Here is a 27671-nt window from a genome sequence, read left to right as displayed (position 1 = left end):
GTGCCCAGGTCATACGCCAGCCCTGGCTTGCGCTCCTAACAAAGACGTGGCTGACTGCCTGGCACTCATTTTGGCTACCATGATGCCTTTTTCTCCTTCCAGTTCAATGACGCCTTTCAACTTCGTTTGTTTTAAAAAAGACAATTTAAGCAGGACACACCTCTGCGATGGCTCCAATATGGCCAGCATTAACTCTCACAATAAACCCTTGAGTAACAATATAGGAACAGAGGATGGGTACAATGAAAATGATTCTGATTCTGAGACATTTTGACTTTGGTAATCAAAGCTTTTTCTTAATTGCATTTTTTTTAAAAAAAAGCTTGAATCCCGTACTATATTTTTAAAGTATTATTGGCCAAAACTTCTGGAATTAGGCATTGAAAGTAAAAGTAAAATTGAAAGTAGTCTAGCCTTTAGTACAAAAGTTAGGGATTTTCAATTGGGCTGAATTCATATTTATGTTCAGTAGCTTCAGTGTCACCGTGTTTCTTTAGGTTTTCTTTCCTAAGTGCTCCTGTGAAAGTTTCTACCTCTTCTTTTAAGTGGAAAAAAAGAAATGCCTTTTTTGACAGCACAAATGAACAGGGAACTGTTGTATAAAATACTCATGTGTCCTAGTTCTATAGTTGGTACAAAGATGTCTTTCCAATGTGGCTTTATTAGATTCCAAGAAAGACTCCCAACTCTCTCTCGTTGTCTATTTCCTAGTTAACACAGGTTCTGTTGAGTAGATAATAGCTTGTTACAAACCAAAGGTAAAGTGCATCTTTTTAAAAAAACTCCCTGTATTACCTTCTCTAAGAGAAATAAAACATTTTACACTTTGCATGTATTAAGCACTTAAATATACAAAAGGCACTTTTAAAAGATCCTAGGTACAGCACAAAATTAGAAGAACACTGATATAAAAATGTAAGGCCAAATCCTACTTGTTTCACTCATGCCAATAATTTCCCACTGACATCAGTGGAACTAAAGGTTGAACCTCCCTAGTCTGGCACCCTCAGGACCTAAGTGGTGCCGAACCAGAGAATTTGCTAACCCACAAGAGCTCATTATTGTTTAGCAGCATTACCAACACTTCCATTGCTTACTGAGCTCTTAGAAGACATTTGGGGGTTAATTAGAACTAAATAACAGAACAGAACATTGGGAGCCATAACTGGTGGCTGCAATCAAACTTTATGGAACCACGGTACACTTGGCTACATCCACAATAAGTGGACATCCAGCTAACTAAAATCATGTCGGACCACAGGTGTTGCCGGACCAGAGAGGTTCAACATGTATAAGTGTAAAGTCGGATGATTCACCTGACTTGATTTGTTATTTCAGTTCAGCTCAAACATATACGGTTTATTTGCACTACAGAATTAGGGTCATTAGAAACTTCTGTTAATCTGAGCAATTAACCTGATGTCAGAATCTAAAGCTGTAGATTATGATGCATCTAAATTTTGTTGACAATTTGATATTGTTCATTTTCTTTTCTAAACTTAAATAGCTTGTTTTTACTAAGAACTTATAGGAGTTTAAAAATACTTTTGCCAATATTTGGATTAAAATGAACAGAGCAAAGGTAAATACAGAGCAATTGAAAGTGGACATAAGAAACAAATTTAAAAGCATGTTATGGAAAGGGAATCATGATGTACTAAAACAGCCTACTGACACCAGCTTATTTAAGTAACATCAACATTGTGAATATATCTACTCCTTCTGCCAAAGCTTCTAGGTCAAATGGACCCCGTTCCTCACCAGAAACAGATGTACACAAGGAAGATTGAGACTTTAAAAAATAAACAAATAAACTACCATGAACTAACCAGCTCTACACCAGGAGGACCAAAATGCTTCAGTATTTAAATGGAAGATTTTAATTTGTTTTTCAGAATACAAGTGACAGAATGAAGTAATTTTTCTAAACAATAAAAATGTAAACTTTTTGAGTAATAAATAGTCCGGGTGTATTTTACATTTTATGATACAAATTTCTAGCTGACAGCTTGATATTTTTAACTGATGATGTGTTGACCACAGTTTATTTTTTTCCAGACTACAGAAAATGTTCTTATACTTTTAATGTAAATGTGTTTATATTTATTTGAAATGAAAGTAATGCCCGGAAAAAATAACTATGGTTTTTAATCTTATTTGGCACAACACAAAATGAAATGTGAATCTAGCTAAACCTGTTCGCTTGAGTGGGGAGGATGGTGGGAGTGTGTAGCATGGCTATATGTGCTCAAGAATAGTCTCAGATCCTTACTTATCTGGCTGGTTGTAATATGAGGATAATTACCAGGCTCTGGGGTAAGGGGTGAACAGTGACATTGTGCATTGCACCACCCAAGCACCTTTTATCAGACCAATTAGAACATAGGAAAAACGTGCAGTTTCCTAGTAGGGAAGGGGGGCATCCTAAATGTATGTCTAGACTACGGGGAAGATTCAAAAGAGGATATGAAAATTCCACAGGAATTTTCATATCTTTTTCCGATCTCACTTTCGAAAGCGAAGCTTTTGAAAGTGCAAGTAATCTAGACGCGGGGTTTTTTGGCAACCCCTCCCTTTTTCAAAAAGCCGTGTAAACCTCATTTTTTGAGAAGTGGCTTTTCGAAAAAGGGGGAGGGTTGCTGATTAAAAAACTTGTCTAGATTACTTTCACTTTCAAAAACTCCACTTTCGAAAGTGAGATTGCCCGAACCTGCCTCTTCCAGGTTATAATCTACTCGCCACAAGCGAGAAGATTGTATTATTTGTCGAGCCCTGCTCTTTTGAATCTTCCCTGTAGTCTAGACTAGCCCTAAGAGAGCTTAGGCAGTGTTTCTCAACCTTTTTTTTTTTTTTTTTTAATAAAGTACCCCTTTTTTTAAAAAAAAAATTGTAAGTACCCTCTTTTTCAAATAAATAACATTATAAATACTCCTAGTACCTACAGTTTTCAGACAAGCAACATTTTTTTCTATCATTGCACCATACATTTTTTAAACAACTTAATCATAGCCGGGCAGGTGATGAAGTTTTGGGGTGTAAAAAGTACAAAAATAATAAAGCGCTGTAAAACTTAAAACAAAAATTCAGTCTTCTCCAAGTTTCAGTTGTGTTGACATACCTGCCCTGCCCCCCTCCCCTCCCCAGACTTCTCTCAGATACCCCTTAGGGTACTCCTACCACTGGTTGAGAAACATTGAGCTAAAGTATATGGCTCCAGAAAGATAAAGTAGAGGCCCATAGTAATTTGTAGAAACTATCTAATATTCCCACTCGGGCTGTTTGCAGGCTTAAGTCTATGCTGGGGAAGGATGGGAGGTGTTCTCTTAGTCAATAGTTTAGGCAGGGCAAAAGAAAAAAATTGTGTCTTTTTTTAATTGCCAATTCTGATCCCATATATAGTAGCCCATATAATAAAAGTCAACATTAGTTAACAATTTGACTGGTTCCCATTGTTTATGAGGGGGGATAACATTTTAAGTATGCAATTCTTAGAGTTTTAATGCATATATATGTGTCTACTATTACACAATATATGACCTGTATTTTGCCCCGCTAAAATTAAATTATGTGTATGTATCTGTGAATATTATGAAATAGAAAATTTCAAATTTAAATGTTAAAAAAATCTCAAGGTGTACCCCCTTGAAGCATTCATGTTTCTCTTTTTCTATATTTTTCTGTAGTGGAAATCCCAAGCCCCTGAATCATGATCATGAGCTTATCCTTTTATGTTAGTACTGTATAACTATTTTGATTTTTTTTAATTGCTAATTAGCAATAACTACCTTACTTAAAGCACTGAAAATAAGGGGAAAGACCAACCTGGAAAGTGTGGAGGGTTCTGTGGTGTCTGTTTTGAAGTCAATAGAAATCCTGCATTTTGCTTGTTGTTTCTAAGTAGAACAAACACTTAAAACTTAATTTCCCATATTTTTTTTCTTTTCATTAGAAGGAGAAAAGGGTCACAATTAGTACAGAAATGCAGAGATAATATTCATAGCTGTCATTTTTAAAAAGTCAGCATTTCCCATTAGTTACCAAACAATGGTAGCTAAGAGAACAGTATTCTCCCTATAGGACATAGTTGTGGCATCTTTGTGGTATTTGTCAATAAATGCTGACTTTGTGATGACGATTGTATGTAACATTATAGAACTGTTGGAAGAGTGACGTCCTGAGGTCTCTTCCAACACTATGATTCTATGTTGCTTATTATTGAATTTTTTAATCTTTCTGCGGCCCCTATCCAAAAGCTATTGAAGTACGCAGAAAGTCTCCTATTGAATTCAATGGATATTAGAGTGAGTACAATCCACAAATAGATACTGTATATGTGGTATTGTGTCTACTTTAAAACAAAGGAACCAAATCTAAATTTTCTCATGGATTACAAAGTGGACATGCAGTTTTATCAGTGATATAATGTATGCTATATTATAGGAATCATAGAAAAGCGATCACGTTTGCTTTGTTTGTGACCCTTTTAAGACACCGAGAAAGTCATGTTTTGAGCATGGTACTCAAAAAGTACAGTATGGGTGAGATTTTCCAAAGGGTTCTCCTTTGTTTTAATTCTGCTATTGTTGAAGTCAACAGGAACCAACAAAATGTTGAATGCTTTTGAAAATCTCACCCTAATACTTGTATTTGTACGATAATTTGTACACACTTGTAGAAATAAACTTGTTATTTAGGACGTGGTCTTGCAAACGTTAAACTTGGGAATAACTTTATTCTTGTACTAATCAGTCCCACTAAGGTTAATGGAACTATTCATAGGAGTAAAGTTACTTAGGTCCATAATTGTTACAGGTTCAGGCACTTCAGCTCTGAGTCTGTGAATTATAAAGCTGTTCCATGGTCTACCTCTCCAATTGTACACAGTATGGGGTCTGTGTGAATGCACTGCTCTGTCCCCATGGTTCTACATGAAGGATCAAGGTGTTAGTTTATATTTTAACCATAATTGCAGGTGGACTTCATTGCAGGAATGGTTTGTAAGTCTCGATCATAAATACCAAAAGTTACAATCTTCAAATTGCCTAAAATCTGCTGTGATTCTACACTGAAATAGCTTTGGGAATTTCAGTTTATCACTACTAAAAGGGCACCATAGTATGCATGGTACTTTTTGTGCAGCAAACAGCTGCCAGATTTATTATTAAATTAGAATAAATACTTAAAATGGATTATTATTCTGTATACTGTTGAGAAACTTGGTTACGTATTGGTTGGGATGAATTTACGACTTTGTGATTTTTTTATTGTTTTGTCATGTAAGAAACTTTTGAGTGCCTTTTTATATTTGTGTATTCTAGAAGTGTTTTGTGAAACTTGTTATCTTTTGTTTATTTCATTTCAGTCTTAACAAAGCAATATAATAGTAAATTTTCATTTCAACTCGTTTTGGAATGTATAAAATTGATGTTTCTTTTTATATATTCTACCTGCATTGAAATGAAAATTCATCTGCTGAATTTCTATAGGAATTATGTATAATTTCTGCAGTGCTGAAAAGGCTTTATTACACAAAGTAAACCTTTGGTCAGTGTTATAGGGCAAGATGTTTTAAAATAGTGACAATCCGAGTGTGTGCATAAAATGTAATTCTATGCGTTTCTTATGCAGTGATCCTACATATTAAAAGCCAATAATCTAATGTTTTGTAGTTTTGTCTTATTTTATGCTTTAGCATGTGCAATATATCTTTACAAACCATGGTGATTACGAATCTGGTGCCAGTGTTATATTTTGCATAACATATTTGTAATAAAAAATATAAAATATTGTTTGATGGTTTTGGTGGGGTTTTATCTGTAATGTTTTCTTATGTAAATTTGAGTTTAATTACTTCAGTAAATGTCATGACTGTACAAAATGAGGAAAAAATACTTATTCTAGTGAATTACTTAAAATCAAATCTAAATCTGTTCAAGCAGAGCTTAGTATTTTTTTCAACTACTGAATGCTGTGTTAATGAAATGAAGTACCCTGACTGTAAACTACTATTGAAATGCATTCAGATGGTTATTTTTTAAAATAAAAATGATACAAATATTGTTGCAAAACTGAGTGATACGTTTGTTCAAAACTATTGTATAGTTATAACATTTTGTGAAATTACACTGGAAAAATATTTTAAGACACATAGCAGAAAAAAATGAGTAGTGTACATTGAGCTGTCTATTTTATATTTTTACATTTTCTCTTACGTATTGATTAGCTCAACTGGCTCAATAAATTAACTGTGATAATATTAACATGGGTTATACTTTATATAAGTAGCAGAACTACTGTACAAGTAATCTTGTTTCAAATAGGAATTTGGATAAATGTCACTAATTTTTTTTAATTAAGTAGCTGCCAAAAAAAATCCAGACTATTTTACTAAAACTGTCACTGCCTTTTTAAAGACTAGCCATTACTAAAATAATTTCAACAATACAATTATGTATTTTAATATTAGAAACCTGTATGTTCCTCATTTGTAGAAAAAGGGTTAATATCCTAGGTATTCAGCTAACTTTTGTAGGGGAAGAAAGATACAGGGTTAAATTCTAGTTCCACCTCTAATAACCTGCAGCAAGCATAACTAGAATTCTGCCCATTTGAAGAGATTAAAATACTGTAGATACCATTGAGGAAAAATGGAGAAGGTGGTAGAGCACTGCATTACTATGCATATGTTCGTACCTGTAGCAAAGGAGCCACGGTGCATAGTTACCAACATTCAGTTTTTCTGAGCTCCTTGTAGTCCGATATGAAGTCCACATAATCCTTCCACATGTGCCTGGAAATATTTTGTCACAGATGCAGACTTCAGACTTTAGATAACCCGAAAGAATAAGCAGTATTATGGCATTATCATATTTCCTCTTACTTCCTGAGACAACACTCTATTCTTTTGGAGTTTGTAAATCATTTATACCTTGGCAGATGCTTGGGGTTATAGTTCCTCCGACCAGGCTTTTGAGGATGTCACTTGTCACATAGGAGGGTCGTCTTAGGTTAGGTATCTCTCAGCCTTGAGCTGTTGTCTGACTCTGGAAGATATTTTTAGCAGACCCTGTTGCAGAAATGAAGAATGAAAAGGCCTCCAAGACCCAAAGTTCCCCTAGCAGTACATGAGGTACTTGACAACCTGTGTGGGCTCAGTATCACATGCAATAGGGAAGGCACCCTTTAGAGACATCCCATCTTAACTCGCTGCATAAGAAAACCAAAGCCCAGTCTGGGTCCAAAGGAGGGCCCAGAATTCATTGGTCAGATCCCTGGAATTCTGGAGCAGTTAAAACTTTAGAGTTGTGACTAGGGAGTAGGACCAGAGCTGACCAGTTGGATTACTCTCTCAAACCCCAGTAGCCCTGCACCAGAGCAGCAGCTCCACTCCTAGGGGTTGCCAACCCTGTAGGATTGTTCTGGACTCTCCAGGAATTAAAGATGAATCTTTAATTAAAAATTGTTACACAAGGAAACCTCCAGAAATACATCTAACCAAAATTGGCAATCCTATCTCCTTCTTCCTGCCCAACCCTCTGTCAGGGTTATTCCCCACTCTGCCACTTGGAGTGCAGAAGGTAGGGGCCTGTAAAGACCTTGCCTTTATATATGCTCTGCATTAGGGAGGGAGTAGGCGCTAAACATTAGGAAGGCAGTATAAGGGATGTCCTGAAGGTAAACAAGTAGGATGGGTTCTGGAGTGACCTATTGGCTAGGGCATTCACCTGGGGAGCACAGGGTGGTGGGTTCACGTTCTGCCCCCTCACTCTGCCCATCACCAGCTTTTCCTACCCATCACCAGCTTTTCCAGGGATGGAGAAGGCTCTGGCATTAGGAAGATAAGGGATGCCCTGAAGATAAGGTGGTGAGGTGGGTTCTGGAGTGGCCTACTGGATAGGGCAATCACATGAGGAGTGCACAATGGTGGGCTTCAGTACTGCGCCTATCCTCTGCCAACACCAGTTTTCCCTGGAATGGAGCAGGCTCTGGCATTAGAAAGGCAGGAGAAGAGATGCCCTGAAGGGTTCTGGAGTGGCCTAGTGGTATAGATGGGGCCAAATGGTAGAAAAGCCTCTTCCAAAAAAAAATGGAAGAAGCTATGCAAAGGCAGAGTGCTATTTGCATAGCTTTTCCAGAAAAAAAAACCCAACCAAGGTAGATGTACTCTTAGGCTACATCTACACTGCAGGCTTCTTGCGCAAGAACTGTTTTACACAAGAGTTCTTGTGCAAAAGGTCTTCCCCAAGAGTGCATCCACACTGTCATGTGCTTTTGTGGAAGAGATGTGCTTTTGTGCACGTGCGTCCATGGCAGTGTGGACGCTCTCTTGCGCAAGAAAGCTCTGATAGCCATTTTAGCCATAGGGCTTTCTTGCACAAGAAACCCATTGCCTGTCTACACTGCCTTCTTGTGGAAGAGCTCTTGCGCAAGAGGGCTTATTCCTCGTAGGGAGAGGAATAACTCTTGTGCAAGAAGCCCTGTTTTCCAATGCTTTACTGTAAATTAATTTGCACAAGAATACGCATGCAGGGTAGATGCTCTGCAAGTTTTTGCGCAAGAACAGCTGTTCTTATGCAAAAAGCTTGCAGTGTAAACATAGCCTTAGTGTTGCTTCCCAGGGGCTCTCTGAGTTTACCTATCAGCTCTCTGAATTTACTAAAATCTGCCTTCCTGAAATCCATTGTCTCTATATTGTTGTTCTCCCTTCTACCATTCCTCAGAATTATGAACTCTATGATTTCACGGTCACTTTCTCCTAAGCTGCCTTCCACTTTCAGATTTTCCACCAGTTCCTTCCTATTTGTTAAAATCTAATCAAGAACAGCTCCCCCTCCCCGCCTGGAACTTTCTCACCCCTCTGAAATAAAAAATTGTCTCTGGTGTAGTCAGAGAACTTGTTGGATAATCTGTGCCCTTCTGCGTTCATTTCCCAACATATGTCTGGATTGTTGAATTCCCCCCTCACCACTCAATCCTGCACTTTGGGGCTGTGTCTACATTGGGCCACTTATTCCGGAAAATCAGCTGCTTTTCCGGAATAAGCTGCGAGCTGTCTACACTGGCCCTTGAATTTCTGGAAAAGCAACGACGTTGAACTGAACAAAATCAGCTGCTATTCCGGAAAAACTATTCTGCTCCCACTCGGGCATAAGTCCTTATTCCGGAACACTGTTCCGGAAAAGGGCCAGTGTAGACAGCCCAGTCGTCTTTTCCGGAAAAAAGCCCCGATTGCGGAAATGACGATCAGGGCTCTTTTCCGGAAAAGCGCGTCTACATTGGCCACGGATGCTTTTCCGGAAAAAGGGCTTTTCCGGACAAGCAGCCTGCCAGTGTAGACGCGCTTTTCCCGGAAATACTTATAACGAAAACTATTCTGTTTTAAGCACTTCCGGAAATTCATGCCAGTGTAGACACAGCCTGGATGATTTTGTGAAGGAGGCGAGGGCAGCTCAGCGGAACCAATGGGCTTCCAGCCTCCTGACTTTCTCCCCGGCCTACCACCGACGCCAGCAGGGCCCCTCCCCGCTTTTCGGCCGACGTTGATTTTCCCAAGCGAGCATGCGCGGGTTGCCGACTAATTCCCGCCCTCTCCAACATGGCTGACAGGCCCCGCCAGGTGTGACCTCCCCATCATGGCCGGCGCGCTCCACGTGGGTGCGGCGGCCCCGCCCCCTCAGGAGACCTGCTCTGCCCCTCCCTCGCGTGACCGGCGCGTGGCGCTGGCGGGCGACGCGGGGCTCGCTCTGTGGGGGGAAGATGGGCGGGGGGGCCGCGCTGTTCTACGGGGCGCTGGCGGCGCTGGCGCTGCTGGGCGTGCGGGACGTGCTCTTCCTGCACGAGGAGAACCGTTGCAGCATGACGTACATGTACGAGTACCCCGAGTACCTGGTGAGTGCGCGGCGGGCCTCGCCTCTTCCCGCCCGGCCGCTTCCGGCGTGTCAGCCCTGAGCGGTAACTGGCTCCTCAGAGGCCGTTGGCTGGGAGCGCCCCGCCTCAACCGCCGCGCGAGGGAAGGGCCGTTGGGCAGAGCGTTCTAATCTAGACAAGCCGCGAGACCTGTGGCACGGCGAACAGCGGTCACTGTGCCGGCGCGTGGGTGAAATGGGGGAGGGGCTGAATGCAGCCACATGCACGTGGCAAACACACCGGGCGGGGCGCTTTTTCTTCGCCCTCTCTGTGGGTGACCACGGCCATAGAGAGTGCACGTCTGCAGGTGGTACCAAGTTGGTTCCCTGCGAGCAGCAGCTGCCGTCTACTCTTCCCTCCTGCCCATGCTGTTGCCTCTGATACACAGGCAGCAGCTGGGGGGTGGAGAGGAGACCCGCTTGCCTGTAACCGTGAAGCTTTGTGTTCGTTGTCACATCCCTAGTCTAATCAAATAAGCAGCAAATTAATTAATTAATTTTAGGGTCTGCTAACTTGGACACTGTCACTTTAAAAAAGGAAAGCACAAGAGAAGGTTTACTTAGTGTAAATGCATGGACTAGCTTGCTTAAGTGATCACCTCATTAAACACAATCATGTATGCAGTTAGGATGTTTAAATATAGTGTGCAGGACTACCAGTGACAAAAACCACCTTCACCTGCAGTCAACATAGTACTACCAGACGATATGTAATTGCCAAAATCTCTGTTTTGATGATAGAACTAGAAGTTGTCTGAAATTAAAACCCACCAACATGACTGTTCTCTTCATTTATTGTTAGCATTTAAATTCTCATTCTGTGTTATAAGCAAGTTTTATGTTACAGTGGTAGAACAAGCAGTGATAGTGCAAGCTTCCCCGTGCTGCCTTAGCAGTATGTCTGAAGTCATAGTTAGAAAGAAACATTATAAAATGTTCAGTCTTCAAAGTATCTGGCTTTTGTTGTTTTGGGGAGAAAAAAGTGTGGGGAAAGAAAATGAGGTAATCTGGATGGCTTAGGTATGCATTTATTTATTGTTTGTATTACTGTAGCTCTTAGGAGTGACGAGGAGTCCTGTGGCACCTTATAGACTAACTGAAGTGTAGGAGCATAAGCTTTCGTGGGCAAAGACCCACTTCGTCAGATGCATGTAGCTCTTAGGAACATCAGTCATAAAGCAGGAGCCCATTGTGCCAGGTGTTGTACGTACACAGAACAAAATCCATCTTGCCTTTTATCATCGAAGTGCCCATTTAATGTAGCTAAGGCTGGCAATGGCAAAAAGTTATTAGACAATAATTTGGTATATATTACCACTATTTTGCCTGACTTTAAGTGGCAAGTATCTACATCACAAAACGTACATTTATCACAAATAAGATTTCTTATTTTCAAGCATCCAATATATACTAGCCATGTCGCAAAAATTAATAATGACATGGAAACTAGCCTGAGGCACATACAACTGTTGCATAAAGCCTCCACCCGAGCTATTACTTGATTTTACACATGGATTTTCTGGAAATAAACTAAACCCTAAGGTCCTGCCAACACATGATTTAGAGACTGACAAAAACATCCTGCTGACTGCATTGCTGGGGGGAAGAGGCATTGTCTTCTGAAGCACTTCATTACTGATGATTTGTAAATGATTCTCTGAAGCTTCAGGGGATAGCTGAGTTAGTCTGTTACAGAAAAAAAACCAAATGGTCTGGTAGCACTTTATAGACTAACAAAACATGTAGATAGAAATGTAGCCGTGTTAGTCTGGTGTAGCTGAAACAAAATACAGGACTATGTAGCACTTTAAAGACTAACAAGATGGTTTATTAGATGATGAGCTTTTGTGGGCCAGACCCACTTCCTCAGATCAAATAGTGGAAGAAAATAGTCACAACCATATATACCAAAGGATACAATTTTAAAAAAATGAACACATATGAAAAGGACAAATCATATTTCAGAACAGAAGGGGGATTACAAAGATAGCTTCCCCAATTATCACCTCTAATACCATTAGCTCACAAACATTTACCTTTCCCCACCTCTAATATCATTAACTCACAGACATTTACCTTCCTTCCGCCTCTCCCCTCCCCCCCGCATTACCCTTCTGTTCTGAAATGTGATTTGTCCTTTTCATATGTGTTCATTTTTTTAAAATTGTATCCTTTGGTATATATGGTTGTGACTATTTTCTTCCACTATTTGATCTGAGGAAGTGGGTCTGACCCACGAAAGCTCATCATCTAATAAAACATGTAGATGGTATCATGAGTTTTCTTGGGCACAGCCCACTTCTTTACTCTGAAGCTTGGAATTGTTTCAGACACATTGCCTTTTAAACTCTGCAACTCCTTGTAATCTGTGTTAAACCTTGCAATTCTGTAATCTTTGTAAAACCTTGAAACTTTGTAACTTTCATCCACTCTGCTTGTAACTTGCTCTGAACTGCATTCTCCCCTGAAATAGGAATGTGTGTGTATGAATGGAGACTATTGTGTGTTTGGGATTAGAAACTGCAAGGCTGAGCATGTAGAGCCAGGTGATGAGTTATCAGACCAATCAAGGAGATAATGCTGCCCTGAGACCAGGATCAAGGGAAATCTGGACATGCTCCCTGGTGACAAATGTGTATGAGTCACAGGAATTGTACAGAGGCAATAAAAGGAAAGAGCAGGTGGCAGAAACTCTCTGAGAAGCTCCTCTTTCTGTGTGTGTGCATAATAGTGTAATCCTGGGTGGTCTTCAGTGAGAATTTTGGGGTAACAACCACCTAAATTTAACATGACAAAATATGATGATTCTTAATCTATTCATTTAGGGTGCATCAAGACAGTAGGGCTTAAATCAAAATAAGATATGCAAATTGAGCTACGTTAATTTCGTAGCTTATTTTGAAATTGGGAGCATCTACACGGCACTTGTTTAGAAACAGAGCACTCTGACTTCCCTTACTCCTTGTACAATGAGGCTTACAGGAGTCGGAGTAAGAAGTTCTCCAGCTTGACAGGATTTCAATGTTATTTTGAAATAACTGTCTGTTGTGTAGACATGGACTAAGGTATTTCAAAATAACTTAGGAGGGGAGAGTGCCAGGGGCTAGCTTCCTCCCAGAGTTGTCTGGGGTGGAGGCTTAGATTTCATATAACAGGGCTTGCAACTCTTGGCCCCTACTGCTAACCTGTTGTCTGGCAGCTGCCTGGCAGGCACAAGCCCTTTTAATAGAAGCAGTTGAAAAGGCTCATGCCGCCCCAGCAGCTCCCAGGCAACAGGCCAGTGGGACCTTTGCAATTGCTTGTGTTTGAAGTAGGGACGTGAATGACTAGTTGCTTCCCCATCCCTTGCTGCCTCTATCGGAAAGAGGCAGCAAGGGGGGAAAGCGGAGGGGTACTTCAAAGCAGCAGCACCGCGTAGTGCCTGGGGCCAGACCCTGGGTTCCATGCCGCACCGCTGCTTTGAAACACTGCATGCAGTCTAGGGCCAGCTGAGGTGTCCCCTGGCTGCATGCAGCATTTCCAAGCAGCAGCGCCATGTGGAGCCCGGGATCAGCTGGGGACTCCACTGCTGAAAAGCCAGGCTCCCCACGGCATTTCAAAATGGCAGCGCCGCATGAAGCCCAGGGTCAGCAGGAGTCCCTAGCTGACCCCAGGCTCCACATGGCGCTTTTGCCTTTGAAGTGGGGCTGCTGCTACATTTCAAAGCCAGAGATGCTCTATCGACTAATTTAAGTCAATTACTTGATATTTAATATCCCTAGTTTAAAGGGCTTGCACCTGTCGGGTAGCTGCTAGCAGGCGAGCCCTTTAAATAGAAGCAGTTGAAAGGGTTTGTGTGTCTGGCTCCCTAGTGACACGTTAGAGGAGCCAGGAACTGCAAGCCCTTTTAAGTGCTTTTATTTAAAGGGCTGGTGCCTTCCCTGCACCTGTCAGGAAAGGCATTGCCTAGCAGCTGTAGGGAATGCAAGAGCCCTTTAAATAGCAACAGCTGAAAGGGCATGCAGCTTCCTGTGCCTCTAGCATGTTGCTGGAGATGCGCAATCCCTTCCAGCTGTTTCGATTTAAAGAGCTCTCGTGTTCCTCATCGCTACTAGGCAATGCTACCTGACGGGCAGAGAAGACATGAGCCCTTTAAAGAGAAGCACTAAAAAGGGCTCGCAGCTCCCCATGCCTCTAGCGCTTAGCTAGGGAGCCAGAGATGCGAGCCCTTTCAACTGTTTATATTTAAAGGGCTTGTGCCTTCCCCATGGCTGCTATGGAAGGTGCGGGAAAGAAGCAAGACCTTTAAATTGAAGCAGTTAGAAGGGCTCTCCCAATTCTCCTCTCCGAGGCAACATGCTAGGGGGCAGGGCCTGGAACTGCGTCATGAGCCGGATCAAAGCCGTAGGTGAGCTGGATCTAGTCCGATGATTTAAAGCTTACTAAAGTAAATGGGAGTTTATCGACTTTAGTGCAATTTGGATTAGGATCTTATTTTCTAGCTACTATTGCCTGTAGTTGGCTTAAGCTATTGGTTATATATATAGCAAAAATAACAAATAAAACAACTAATTATTTTGTTTTATCTTATTAACATTTTGTATTGTCTTACAGAAAAACTTAATATACAAACATAAAGAAATATGTAATACATAAACTACAATACATTGCTGTAAAAACATATGTCTTCTTGCTTGCTGCAGTATATGCACTTGCTCTTCTGAAGTTAAAACAGTAAACAGAAGCTAATGTATTTCACCCGTCCAGGTAATTGTTAGTCAAGATGATGAGCTTCTCTGTTATAAAAAATACAACCACCAAATTGATTAAAGTTACAATAAGATTGCTAAAAATTGTACAGAGAAAAGAGTATTAGCTGCAGTATAAAACACTTTTCCTGTAATGATGCAAATTGCTTCTTTTATAGTTACTGTTAATTTGTATTTTAGAAGTCCAGTATCTTGAATTTGTAGGAATTGTAAAAGATCCATTAATTTTAGTGAGATACTATATGTTTAACCATATGTATTTCTTGTCACAGAAAATAAAACTACCTAAGAAAATATCCAGACGCTATCCAACCTATGAGCTCTATCTCTATGGTGAAGGGAATTATGCAGAAGAAAACAAAAATCTGATATTGACAGGAATTCCAGTTCTTTTCCTTCCTGGGAATGGTGGGAGTTACAAACAAGGTAGGAATATAGTAATTTGAATTTTGATAGTTATATAAAAAGTATTATCTTATTTTTTAAGTTAAACTAAACTCTTCCTGCCTTTATGTGGAATATTACCAAAGAAAGACACTTTTAGGTTTTAGATTCCTTAAAAATGAGTCTCAACTCCTCCAATCTACAAAAGCAGTTTCCGATCCCCTGCTAGTTACCTAACGGGTGAGTGGATCCACCAGGGCATGTTGTTCCAAGACTTCAAGTATCTGTATCTACATTCTCTATAAACTCATTATCCCCTTATATACTTCATTCCATTCAGAGATTGGAAGTAATGGTTGTACGTTTTTAGAGAAAAATGAAGATATGTGAGTTCTTTGTAGTTAAGCAATGCTTTATGGTTTTGAAAATGCTGTGTAAACATTAACTAATTAAATGTAGCATAATCAGTGTTATTCTGAAGACAGTCATTCTTCATTAGACCATTACTCTAGTTTTATGAAGTGCTTTGAAACAGAATTACTCAGAGCTCTAATGGCAATGTTAAATCCCCCCAGCAATTTTGTAAACAATTAGTATATGTCCCAAAATAGTTTGTTAGGTAAGTGAAATATTTTTAAAAAGCTGAGTATATAAGCCTTATACACTCAGACAATAAATAAATTATGCTGAATTTTTTAACCTTTAAAGGTGCTTTATTAATTTTTTGACTGAGTTTAAACTTACTTAGTTTTAATGACTTAATAAAATATTTTATAATTTATAGTTATAGAAAACATACTTAAAGGGCAATGATAGCCAAAGAAGATTACTTAATCATCACACAAGATGCCAAATAGACATTTGTAATTATGTTTAAAGTAGTACAAATCCCATTGTGAACTGATTAGGTTTTTTTGAAAATACAGCAATGCAGAGAGAGACCAGTTATGAGTCAAAGGGAAACATACAGAGTGATCTGGATCACTTGGTAATTTGGGCCCACTCAAACAAAATGTATATTATTGCAACCAAACTGAAGATGACATATCTAGGAACAAAAAAATTCAAGTTGTACCTACAGAATGGGGGAAATGTATTGGTGGAAAGCTGTGATTCTGATGAGGATTTTGGGAACATAGTGAACAAACAGAGCCCTCAGCACAATGCTGGGACAACAAGAGCTCATGTGCTGCTTGGATGTATAAACAGAAGAGTAGTGAGGTGATTTTATCACTATGAGTTGTGTTTGTGAGACTGCTAATAGAATACTACATCCAGTTCTGGTATCTCCATTTTAAAAAGAATATTGAAGATTTGGAGAGAGAAAAGCCACATCGACTATTTGATACATGTTAAACCTCTAATATCTGGCACTCTCTGGTCCAGCAAGACCATGCATATTGCTGCCTGTCCTGGTTGGCAGGTTCAGGGGCTGGGGCTGGCAGTGGGAAGCACAGCCCTGGCAGCAGCAAGGTCAGTACGGTGGGCAGAAAGCAACAGAGCCAGCACCCGGAAGCATAGCACCAGCCAGCGGAGACAGGGAGCACAACCCCAGTTGGGTAGGTACAGTGAGGAGCACAGCCATTCCTGAGTGAGAGGCAGTGGGGCCGGCACCTGGGAGCATAGTCCTAGCCAGGTTGGAACAGTGGAAGTGGAGCCCTGGCCCAGCCAGAGGCAGTGGTGCTGGTGGCTGAGAGAACAGCCCAGACTTGCTCCCCCAGTGGTGAGGAGCACAGTCCTATTTCTGGGTGGGTCTGTGGGATATGGGGCTGACAGTGGGAAGCAGAGCTGGAAGTGGAGCCTTGACCTCCCCTGGTCTGGTAAACTCCATGGTTTGGGACCACTCAGGATCCAAGAGTGCTGGACCAGCAAGGTCCCACCTGTAGCTGCAAAAATGCCTTATTGTAAGGCAAAAAGATCAAGAAGAGACTTGCTTAAAGTGTGTATGTACTGTTACGGGGAGAAAATATTGATACTAAAGATCTCTTTAATCTAAGGGAGAGAGGCATAACAAAGACTAGTGGCTGGAAGTTAAAACCAGACAAATTTGTATTAGAAATAAGGTACAACATTAACAGTGAGATTGATTTACCGTTGGAACAAACTACCAAGGAAAGTGGTGGAGCCCCTCTCTTTTCAATTCAGTTCAAGACTGGATTCTTTTCTAGAAGATATCTTAGTCAAGTACAAGTTTTTGGGCTCACTACAGTAATAATGGACAGAATTCTGTGGCCTGTATTATAAAGGTAATCAGATTAGATTATTTATGTTCTGCTCAGTTTTAAAATCTACTAATCTTTCCGGAGTGCTATAGGAATTATTTAATGTCTGTTCAGTGCTTTGAATATCTGTGGCTTAGCTTTTTCAGCAGGGCTCATTGAATTTGTTCAATACCTGAATCTCCACAGTGAGAGGGTGTTTCCAGGGTGAATAAAGACAGTAAAGACAAAGCTGTGCTCCTCACCATGTCAGCTCTGCTGCCGTTGGCCCAGCCCAGGCTCTACTCCTGAACCTAACCAGCCGGGGTGCTCTCTGGTCCATCAATATCTATGGTCCTCCGGATGTAGCCAGACCAGCGAGGCCCAGATTTTAGAGGTTCAACCTATACTTTGTTTTGGACCAGCTATATAGTGTTTGTACTGGAGAATTCATTGTAGAATAGTATTATTGACAAGAGAGGTGGTTTCAGTGATTAACTAGTGCAATTTCTTTTTTCAGTGCGTTCTCTTGGCTCTATAGCACTTAGAAAAGCAGAAGACATTGACTTCAAGTACCACTTCAATTTCTATACTGTCAATTTTAACGAGGAATTGGTTGCACTCTATGGTGGTAGTCTGCAAAGACAAACTAGATTTGTGCATGAGTGCATTAAAGTAATTCTTAAGCTGTACAAGGTAAGGTATACAGATGAACTATATTTTGTGTTTTTCCTTTTCTCCTAAGAAACTTGAGATGGGATTTTTGTTCAATGGGAAATTGTAGGGTGGAAATTTTAAATTGTTATAGATATATTGGCTGTTAATTATGTGGAGTAAATTATGTAGACAAGTGAAAAATACTCCTGCTTTAATTTTGATGTAGTAAACAATTTTTGGATTGTGTTGTCTGATAGTGAGAGCACCCAAAGCCTTTGGGTAGGTTTTGCATTGTTTTTAAATAAAATAAATATTTCCATGTATATGTAATTTTTAAGTAGAATTGCAGTAGGCTGGCTGATGTTTCCAGAATTGTTTATTTTAATGTTTAATACAGTTTTATAAAACATTCCTCTTACCATAATTTATGTGTTGGCCTGCTCTTTTAAAAATCTTAATTATAACAGCTATAAACTACAGTTTCTGAAGTATAGCTCTTCCTACAATCTGAATTTTCCTTGTGATAAGCCTGAGTTTATTAAGTGATTTTTGGAAGACCATAGCATCTAAAATATGGGTCAGTTAGTAACAAGCAGTTGAACTATTAAATCAGGCTATTTTCTTTGAGCAACATGATCAATTTCAGAGAAATGTACAACTGATAATGAAATGACATATTAATATTTTCATAATTTTCATATAATTATTTAAATGAATGTTCTCACATTCTAACTTGGAGTGATTTTCTTTTCTTTTCCTCAAGGACCAAGAATATGCACCAAAAAGTGTTGTGATAGTAGGTCATTCCATGGGTGGTCTTGTTGCAAGAGCATTGCTCACGCTAAAGAATTTTAAGCCTGAACTTATAAACCTTCTCATTACACAAGCTACGCCTCATGTTGCACCTGTAATGCCTTTAGACAAATATCTTACTGGTAAGTTTACTTCAGTTCAGATCGTCATGTTGCATTGGGCTTTATCTGTTTGTTTCTTAATGCTTAAGTGTGTATCAGAGCTAGCAGCATGGGGGCAGCAGCCAACTCTGGGGGAACTGGTGCCCACTGGCAGCTGGCTTAAAAGCTGGCTCCTGGCACAAACCATCTTCTAAGAAACCAGCTGCCGCCCTGCACTGCTGCCTTTATATCATAGGCAGCAGCGTGGGGTGGCAGCCAGTGTGTGCCGGAAGTTGAATGCCTCTGATATAAAAGCCATCTCCCAGTGCACATTGGCTCGCACCTGCAGTCCCACTTCCGTGTGCCTGCAGCCCTGCTCCCAGCATGCACCAGCTTCCAGGGAGCTAGCTGTCATCCCATGCTGTTGCCTCTGATACAGAAGCAGCAGAATGAGGTGGCAGCTGACTCCCTGGATGCAAGGCAGCAGATGGGAGCTGTTATGTGACAGGAGCCAACTTAAAAGCTGGTTCTGGTGCACACTGGCTCCTGGGGAGCTGGCTGCTGCCCTGTGTATGTAACTGTAACTTCTGAGATTTTTAAGCAGTTACACAGTTACAAAATTGTCCTCTTTTTAACATCCCTAGTGTATATGAGAATCTGTTGTATCAGTGGGTCCTGAAAAGATGGTGTTATGAAAAAAGAGATACGTTCTTAGATGCTATACTCTTCTACTCCTGTTTGATAGAACCAGAACATCTGTCAATATCACATGTCAAAGTATTGTCTAGCCGCTTTTAACTTGGCTTTTCATGTAGTGGGACAACTGCTTACTTTCCATCAGTTACACAGAAAATAGAATATGGAACCTTGTAAATTACCAGTCAAAATAATTTCTTGTTTCCCCCATGAGTGAGTGCTGCTTTGTGTTAAACCTTCATACTCAAAATCACCTTCCCTTCTGACTGAATAGCTATTTATTCTGTTACTTTTTATACAATATGCCATGTTTCATCCCGGTCCTTTGAGGGAACTCAAAAGAATTTGGGAGGGCAATGAGAATATTAAATACAAATATTGCTCCTCATTAAACATGTGCAGATCACACAAAACCCCCAAATCTGCAGTACCAAAAAGGAGAAAAGAATTACTGTATTAACATTATATCAATGCTCTCACTGCTGCCTTTCTATTAATTTCTCCTCCCACTGTTGACTAATATCACAAATGCATACTTCCACCTAGCCTTCATTTTTGATCACTAATTACAGGTTGAAATTCTCTAGTCTGGCAGTCTCTGGTCCACCAACATCCATGGTCCAGCATGATTTTAGTTAGCTGGATGTCCACTTATCGTGAGTGTGTGGCCAAGTTTCCTGTGGTCCCATAAAGTTTGTTTATAGCCACCAATCCTGGCTCTGTGTTCTGTGCTGTTATTTAGCTCTATTTTACCCCTAAATGTCTTCTAACAGCCCACTAATCAGTGGAAATGTAGGTAATGCTGCTAGACAATATTGACCTCTCATGGTCTGGCAAATTCTCTGGTTTGGCACTGTTCAGTTCCTGAGGGTGCCGGACTAGTGAGGTTCAACCTGTACAAGCCATTACAGGGTTTTGTAGAGTGATTTGGTTCATGTTTAACCTTTCTTGTCATGAGACTAAATATTGGAACCTTCTCTGCTGATATAAAAAGGCATAGTAACATCTGATTTGCCTGATCATCCATGCATTGGGTACAGAAATAATGTAGATTTCTAATACAGGACTAAAATATGGGAATAGAAACATGACTGCTGGGTATGCTACCAGGCTTGCTCACAAAAAACGTTTTTACTAAATGCTGTGAAAAAAATTCTGCTGTTTCTTTATATGAAGTGAATTTTAATCTGTTTTCAATTTTTCAAAGATTTTTATACAGCTGTAAACAATCATTGGATTTTAAAGGCCCAAGATGTAAGAAATCTAACTACCCTTTCTGTGGCTGGAGGATTTAGAGATTACCAAGTTCGTTCAGGACTTGCTTTTCTGCCTGGATTAAGTCAACATAGCAGTGCCTTATTTGTTGTGGTAAAATCTTTTTTTTCTAATTGTCTTCCAATGGTGGTATGTTAACTATTTATGGGGTCTATGTACCTGTGTCTGAATACAGAATGTGTGGCATAGTATAATCAGTTTTTATTGCAATATTACTAAATTTAAAAGAACACGTGATCATGAGATCTGCCAAGTTCTCTTTGAGATCACTTTGAAGCCCAAGGGTGAGGTGGAGGAAAATATTTAATTTTGCAGTTATTTTTTCCACTCCACTTCATAATACTCAGATATGATAGATTTAAAGTAACTTGCATCACTAGTAATAACAGGGAATTTTATTTTTCTTTAAACTGCTTTATAAGAGAACTCAGTTTTTTGGAACTAAGGGCATGTGTATACTTGCGAGAAGATTGGCCCTCCGGAGATTGATCTTCTAGTCTTTGATTTAGTGGGCCACCATCAGGTACCCCTTGTTCTGCAAGGAGTAAGGGAAATCAATAAGAGTGTTTGCTCCCATTGGCCCCCTGCTGTGTGGATGCCACTGTGGCTTGGCTTAAGGTAAGCCAATTCCAGGTACGTATTTTGTGTAGCTGGAATTGCGTACCTTAAACTGACCTGCCTGGTCTAGTGTAGACCAAGCCTAAGAGAATAACCAAAGGTTTTTTTTTCATTTGCTGTTCCATAGTGGTGGTCTCGTATACATATGGGCTTTGTCTACACTACAAGGTTTTTGCGGCAGAGTATGCTATTGACGGACTCATTAGCATGAGTCGTGATGTCATTAGCATATTTTCTGCCGATGCTTTTTGCGCAAGGTGTTTTTGCACACACAAAAAGCAGTGTAGCCACTTCCGTTTTGTGCAAAAACCCCTTTTTGCACCAGATCCTTATGCCTCACTTCCATTTTGTACAAAAAAACCCTTTTGCTCAAGATCCTTATGCTTCTCGAGAGGCAAAATGGGTTTTTGCACAAAACAGAAGCGGCTACACTGCTTCTTGCGCAAAAAGCATTGGCAGAAAATATGCTAATGACATCGCAACTCATGCTAATGAGTCCATCATTAGCATACTCTCTGACACAAAAACCTTGTAGTGTAGACATAGCCATGCTGAACAAGGAGTACCAGGGATTGACAACAGTATATTCAGGAATGTTACATGGTATCATTGCTATGATGATAATGCCTAGATTTATATTTCTATCTCCATCAACCCCATTGGAATTATGGAGTGATTTACTTGAGGTCAAATCTGATTCTGAATAGCCAGGTGGTGGCAGTAGTCAAGAGTATCATCTCTTTTTGATAATAAATGTGCATCCTTTTTGTTTTGGTACAGACCTCCCAGCAGCTATCTTTTCATTTGTCACCTCAAAGATGAGCTATTACAAAATGCTGTACATGAGACTCTACCTTTATATTTTTCAGGTGGTGAAAAACACAAAGGCACTAATGTGCATTTCTTTTAAATAGCATGTTGCAACTGTGCTCCATGATCTCTCATGGCTATCATTTGAGTTCTGGTTAAAATTTAAAATGTTGGTTTTAACCTGTGAAATGCTAAATGGAATCTTGCTTTTTACAAGTCCAGCTTTCTTTCCTTCCCCCTCCCCCATGCCACTTCCAAATACAGGCAGTCCCCGGGTTACGCGGATCCAACTTATGTCGGATCCGTAGTTACGAACGGGGCCTTTTTCTGACCTACTACAGGCAGTCCCCGGGTTACGTACAAAATAGGGACTGTAGGTTTGTTCTTAAGTTGAATCTGTATGTAAGTCCGAACTGGTGTCCAGATTCAGCCGCTGCTGAAACTGACCAGCGGCTGACTACAGGAAGCCCGAGGCAGAGTTGCTCTGCCCCAGGCTTCCTGGAATCAGCCGCTGATCGGTTTCAGCAGCAGCTGACTTGGGGACGCCTGGGGTTCTTAAGTTGAATCTGTATGTAAGTTGGAACTGGCGTCCAGATTCAGCCACTGTTGAAACTGATCAGCGGCTGATTCCAGGAAGCCCGGGGCAGAGCAACTCTGCCTTGGGCTTCCTGTAGTCAGCTGCTGGTCAGTTTCAGCAGCGGCTGAATCTGGACGCCAGTTCCGACTTACATGCAGATTCAACTTAAGAACAAACCTACAGTCCCTATCTTGTACGTAACCCGGGGACTGCCTGTAGTAGGTCAGAAATTGTGATGCTCCAAGGCTAAAAGTTTAAATGGTTGAAATGTATGGTTGCTAAATATTCTTTGGTGGTGGGAGGCATGGGTATGTATTCTTGTTTCTGTTATGTATCTTTTGGTACTGTTTCCCTTCTCTTCCACCCTGGATCTGTCAGAGCCCAGAATTGGTGATATTCAGGCTAAGAGTGCAAGATTCTCTTACTTTTTCCCCATGCTTTGGTGTGGATGCAGATATGAATGACTGATGGAGAGTTGATAGCATGGGACAGAGTCCACTTAAATAAGTTGAGAAGGGTTCCCCCCCCCCAAAGAAAGCAAACTAACTTAAAGAAAGTTAACTGTGAAGATTCATAGTGTGTTCTTGAAGTGATATTTTTTCCAGCTTTATCTCAAAGCTAATTAAGCTTTTGTCTGATAATTTCATAAAGCCATCTTATTAAGTATTCAGACATAAATGAAAAATAAATGTTCAAATTCCTAATGTTAAATGTTGCATCCCAAGAAAGCTAATACATGTCTTCCTCCCTCCTATTCCCAACAGAGCTCAGCAGTGCCTAGAACTTGGGTCTCAACAGACCACCTCTCCATAGTATGGTAAGCAAATAGAACAAAGTTAGGTAATTTACATGACATCTTTCTCCATCACTTATCTTCATCACCTTTATAAATTCATTTGACTTCAGAGTGTAATATTCTGAAAACATCTATCCAATACATTTTTGTTGTTGTTGTTGCATTTTAAAATATATTTTTCCTTATATTTTGTTCTAGGTGCAAAGAATTGATCTTGGCTACAATTAGGGCATTTTTTGATCTTATTGATGAAAACACCAAACAGGTTTGTAATTCCATCTCCTGCATGCCACATGCTCCATAAATGCTGGGAGGAAAGGCAGGCACATTCTTCCTCAACAAAAATATATTTTGGCTACTATAATAAGTCAGAGAGAAATATTTGATATTACTATCTGACAATTCTGAATCATGTTAAAAATACCGCTGGCTTTTTGATGGCTAGCATTCTAGAATCTTGTGGTTTAAATTCTGTGAAGGCTAAGTTCAGTTTTTGCTGCTGGCTGAGTCTGAGTTATTTATAGCTGGGATAAAACTATGACTTTCTCACTGTAATAGAATGTGTTAAACAGATATAGGACCTTGTGATTCTAAACAAATCTGCTCAGCTGTCCTGTGACAAGGTTTACAAATTTGCTTACATATAGTGTCTTTTTGCAAATTATTTTAACCAAACAAAAATCCTCGATGTAGGTTTGTAATATTTGCTTGGGGTAATTAAGGGAAAAACTATGAGCTTACTACTTTTCTTTGCTTTCTACCTATTCATTTCTTCTTTTTCCTGTGCCTCATTTTTCTTTCCTACCTGTTTAAATGTTATGTTGCCACTGCATCTTACTATTTGAAGAACCTTTCACCATATTTCATCCTATTTCTGAACCTTTGTGTAATTTTAAAGCAGTAGTCACCAACCAGTAGATCCTGGACTGAGTTAAATTCAAAAAGTGATCTTGTGCTTAAAAAGGTTGAAGACCACTGTTTTAAAGCAATCAAAATGAGGAACTGGGAGTACGGCTGAGTAGTTGGGTCATTCTTAGAGAGCTTCACTGGTCTCTGAAGATTGTTCAGTTGAACTCTTTTAATGGCATTTAAGGATGTTGATTGCTCTACTGGAGATACAATTTTTCAGAACTCATTGAGGATGGGCCATAATACTCACAAGTTGTGAACTTATATTTGTGGGAAATAGGAGGAATCTTACTTTGGTAGATTGATTTCTTTTTTAAATTGCAGAGTTTTGAAGTTATTTAAACATTTGAAGCTTATGAGCTGGATCCATATTAAACTAGAATCCATATTATACTCTGCCTTTTTGGAGCTCCAACTTTTACTATAAATAAAGCTGTATTGTTGGCTTAATGTCTTGTGAAGTCTTACAAATCACACAAAATGCTATGCAAATTTTTAACACGTGGTTTGGTATTTTTAGATAACTGAGGATCCAAAGAAGAGAATGTTAGTATTGAATCACCACTTTGTGAGGTACCCAGCAAAGTTCTTTGAGGAAGATCCTGAAACATTTACTGAACTTAAAGGTTTGTAGCTCTTACTAATTGCTTTGACCAGTCTCTGAGGACACATTTTGTCTAAATTTATCTTGTCACTGAATTGCTGAAGTGCATTCTGTCTTAGGTGCCACTCAGGCACTATTTGGAATGTGTGATGACAAACTGTGATCTGATTCTTGTTTCTAGATAAACCCGGCTTGTTTGAGGACCATTGTGAAGCAAAAACATGCCACTTTTGCATTCCACAAATTTTGGGGACTAGCCAGGACCAAAAGTTGTTCCTGGTTAGGCTTGGCTGACTGATTTCCAATAACTACAGGAACAGCTAGAGCTCAAATGTTCTGTCCCTTTTCCATGTCACCCCCATCCTGATGGGGACGGGCGTTGGTGTGTATGTATTGTAAAGCCATTATGCTAATTCTGTTCTGCTTAGGGAATTCTTAGATGCCCAGATGTGCAAATTCAGCAGCTCCTTTCCCTTACACAGAGCTAGGCAAAGGGACCCAAGCTGTAATGAAGAATTGGCCATTCTGTCCGTGGAGTACGGGCACCTGAGGAATTCCTTATTTGACATATTTTGGCTGCTAGGAAGTTAACAAGGAGGAGATATGGCTCAAGGGCCCACGAGGTCCATTGATCTTTCATGTACTAGTAATTGCCAAGGCTTAATTTTGTTGAAATAGGCTTGGGGCCAACAATTAATTATTGTTGCATTTATTTTGTTAACGGTATTACAGACATTTTGTAGGTTCAGTTTTCATTAACCTTCAGCAATTTGGAGTATATTTGTCTTCTTTTTTTTTTTAGTTGAATTTTCCTTTCTCCTTGTTCCTTTTGACACTTGGCTAAATTTATGCTGTAATGCCATTAAGGTCAGTGGAGTTACACTAAGGCAGTTACAGTGGAGTTACAGTAAGGGTTAATTTGAGCCTTTGTGTTTTGTGATTAATAAATCTATTTCTCTTAATCCCCTCCTTTCTGTGATGGGGTGAGGTCACAGACGACCCCTTGGGGGTGATTCCTGGTGCTGACAAGGCCACTGACACTCGTCTTCCTGCTCTCTGGAGCTTCTGACCGCCCAGTCCTGCTGGGCCAGCTTTGCCAGTCTCTCCCAGTTAAGGCCCCAAATTGAGATCACTGCCCCCCGAGAAGCAGTACAGACAATGACTCTCTTCAGGTCTAAGGAAATGCAGTTTAGGGCCCAGCTTCCTGGGATACCATTTCCCAAATGGCATCAAAACCCCAAAAGAATTATGCAGGTAAGCCTCCTCTAACCATGAAAGGGGAAATGTACACACTGATTGCTCCCCCAGGTAACAGTTATTTACACTGGGCTTGATAGTAAATAAAAGTGGTTTTATTAAGTACAGGCAGTAGGATTTAAGTGGTAATAAGTGAAAACAGGCAAAGCAAAGTAGATTACAAACTCAGAATAACAGAAAACACTTAACTAACTCTACACTGAAACTTCAGTACAAACTTGTTGCAGACTCATTACAAAGTCACCCTAAAACTGTTTCTTTTCCAGTTATGCCTTCCAAACCAGAGTTGTTCCTCACCCTGGGATCTTTGGTTCCTTTTCTCCGGGTGTGTCCAGCCAGCCAAAGACCAAATACTCATACTTTCCAATTGTTTTTAAAGATTCTCTTTTTGCATGGGAAATCACCTTGCCAGTCCCTGTCAACCACTGCTAAGACTTAAGGACAAAAGCTATTTGCATATGATTGCCCAGCAGCGGAATCACACTAGATGGCTTTCCATTTACACATTTAAAATCATAAACCATTCCATACTCCATATGTCTAATTTTACTCTCAAGAAGGATACACACACCAAAATACAATAAACTGACCCAGCGGATTAAGACATTACGGTTACATGAAGCAATTTGTCCAAAGCATCTTTGTGTTATGCATTTGTGTTCCTAAGTCCATTTCATAAAGCATGGAGGGAGGGGGTTCCATCGTCACACTTTCATCCATATTTCTTTCTGCTTATATTTTCTTCTTGTAGCTAGTTTTCTGCCCCTAATTTGTCTGCCTTCATTTGGGCTTATTATGGTCCTTTCCTTTGAGATTGAAAACGTTGGAAGGGCTGCTGTATTTCTAACACTTCCTTGCCTATATTCAGCCCTTACACTGACTTGATGCCCACTAGATACTAAGGCTATTTTAATTTGAGACCTTATACTTTAGTAGCAGCATTACTCATACATTTCGTAAGTAAAATAACATCTTAACAGAATCCATTGGTTTGGCATGCTGTATAGACACTTGATTTTAACCATTGTACTGTATATAGTTCTGACTAGCAGTCGTGAGTATTAGGTTACATATTTTAATGTTCATAGGCCTAGCTTCTGGAGATATGAACAAGATGTTGATACAATATGCTTGATAAAGTAGTATATTTGTGTTTTGTGAAGGTCTCCTGAAAATTACTCTTATACGTCATAAGCAATTCCTGCAATAACACACAACTAGAATTAAGGTTTTCCTGTCACACACAAGTGAGCAAAATAAAGCATATAATTTACTTTTAGGAACTTTGATTTGGATTAAAATTGAATCCTCAAAATGGACCTATAAAGTTTACAATGTAAGTAG

At 40.0% G+C, this 27671-nt stretch overlaps 2 protein-coding genes and 1 long non-coding RNA gene across 15 annotated transcripts in view; 2 read left to right on the top strand and 1 right to left on the bottom strand.

Annotated features, from left to right (window-relative positions):
* ANKRD44 (ankyrin repeat domain 44) overlaps positions 1–5659 on the top strand; it is a 218636-nt gene extending 212977 nt beyond the window's left edge. For 5 of the 9 annotated variants that reach the window (XM_006117913.5, XM_006117912.5, XM_006117911.5 and 2 more), the window contains one exon: positions 9–5659. In XM_006117913.5, coding sequence (XP_006117975.1) covers positions 9–274 — 266 coding nt within the window. In that variant the 3' untranslated portion in view covers positions 275–5659. The remainder of the gene's footprint in view (positions 1–8) is intronic. The other 4 variants (XM_075934240.2, XM_006117916.5, XM_075934242.2 and 1 more) reach the window with 2 other exon arrangements.
* Positions 1–10101, bottom strand: part of LOC112544926 (uncharacterized) — a 49362-nt gene extending 39261 nt beyond the window's left edge. Inside the window, exons 1-4 of one of the 3 annotated variants that reach the window (XR_012905395.2) lie at positions 9886–10101; positions 6929–7066; positions 6694–6790; positions 3820–3893 (exon numbers count right to left, since the gene is read on the bottom strand). This is a non-coding gene — a long non-coding RNA (uncharacterized LOC112544926). Of the gene's footprint in view, positions 1–3819; positions 3894–6693; positions 6791–6928; positions 7067–9885 lie in introns of those variants that run through there. The other 2 variants (XR_012905397.2, XR_012905398.2) reach the window with 2 other exon arrangements.
* PGAP1 (post-GPI attachment to proteins inositol deacylase 1) overlaps positions 9654–27671 on the top strand; it is a 66749-nt gene continuing 48731 nt past the window's right edge. Inside the window, exons 1-9 of one of the 3 annotated variants that reach the window (XM_075934245.2) lie at positions 9654–9888; positions 14926–15079; positions 17756–17931; positions 18656–18827; positions 20689–20849; positions 23526–23578; positions 23756–23822; positions 24987–25092; positions 27608–27663. In XM_075934245.2, the coding sequence (XP_075790360.2) occupies positions 9757–9888; positions 14926–15079; positions 17756–17931; positions 18656–18827; positions 20689–20849; positions 23526–23578; positions 23756–23822; positions 24987–25092; positions 27608–27663 (1077 nt within the window). In that variant the 5' untranslated portion in view covers positions 9654–9756. The remainder of the gene's footprint in view (positions 9889–14925; positions 15080–17755; positions 17932–18655; positions 18828–20688; positions 20850–23525; positions 23579–23755; positions 23823–24986; positions 25093–27607; positions 27664–27671) is intronic. The other 2 variants (XM_075934243.2, XM_014570887.4) reach the window with 2 other exon arrangements.

This window comes from Pelodiscus sinensis, chromosome 7, assembly GCF_052426305.1.
Source record: "Pelodiscus sinensis isolate ZL-2025 chromosome 7, ASM5242630v1, whole genome shotgun sequence".
Lineage (NCBI taxonomy): Eukaryota > Metazoa > Chordata > Testudines > Trionychidae > Pelodiscus > Pelodiscus sinensis.
This window is presented reverse-complemented; position numbering and strand designations above follow the sequence as displayed.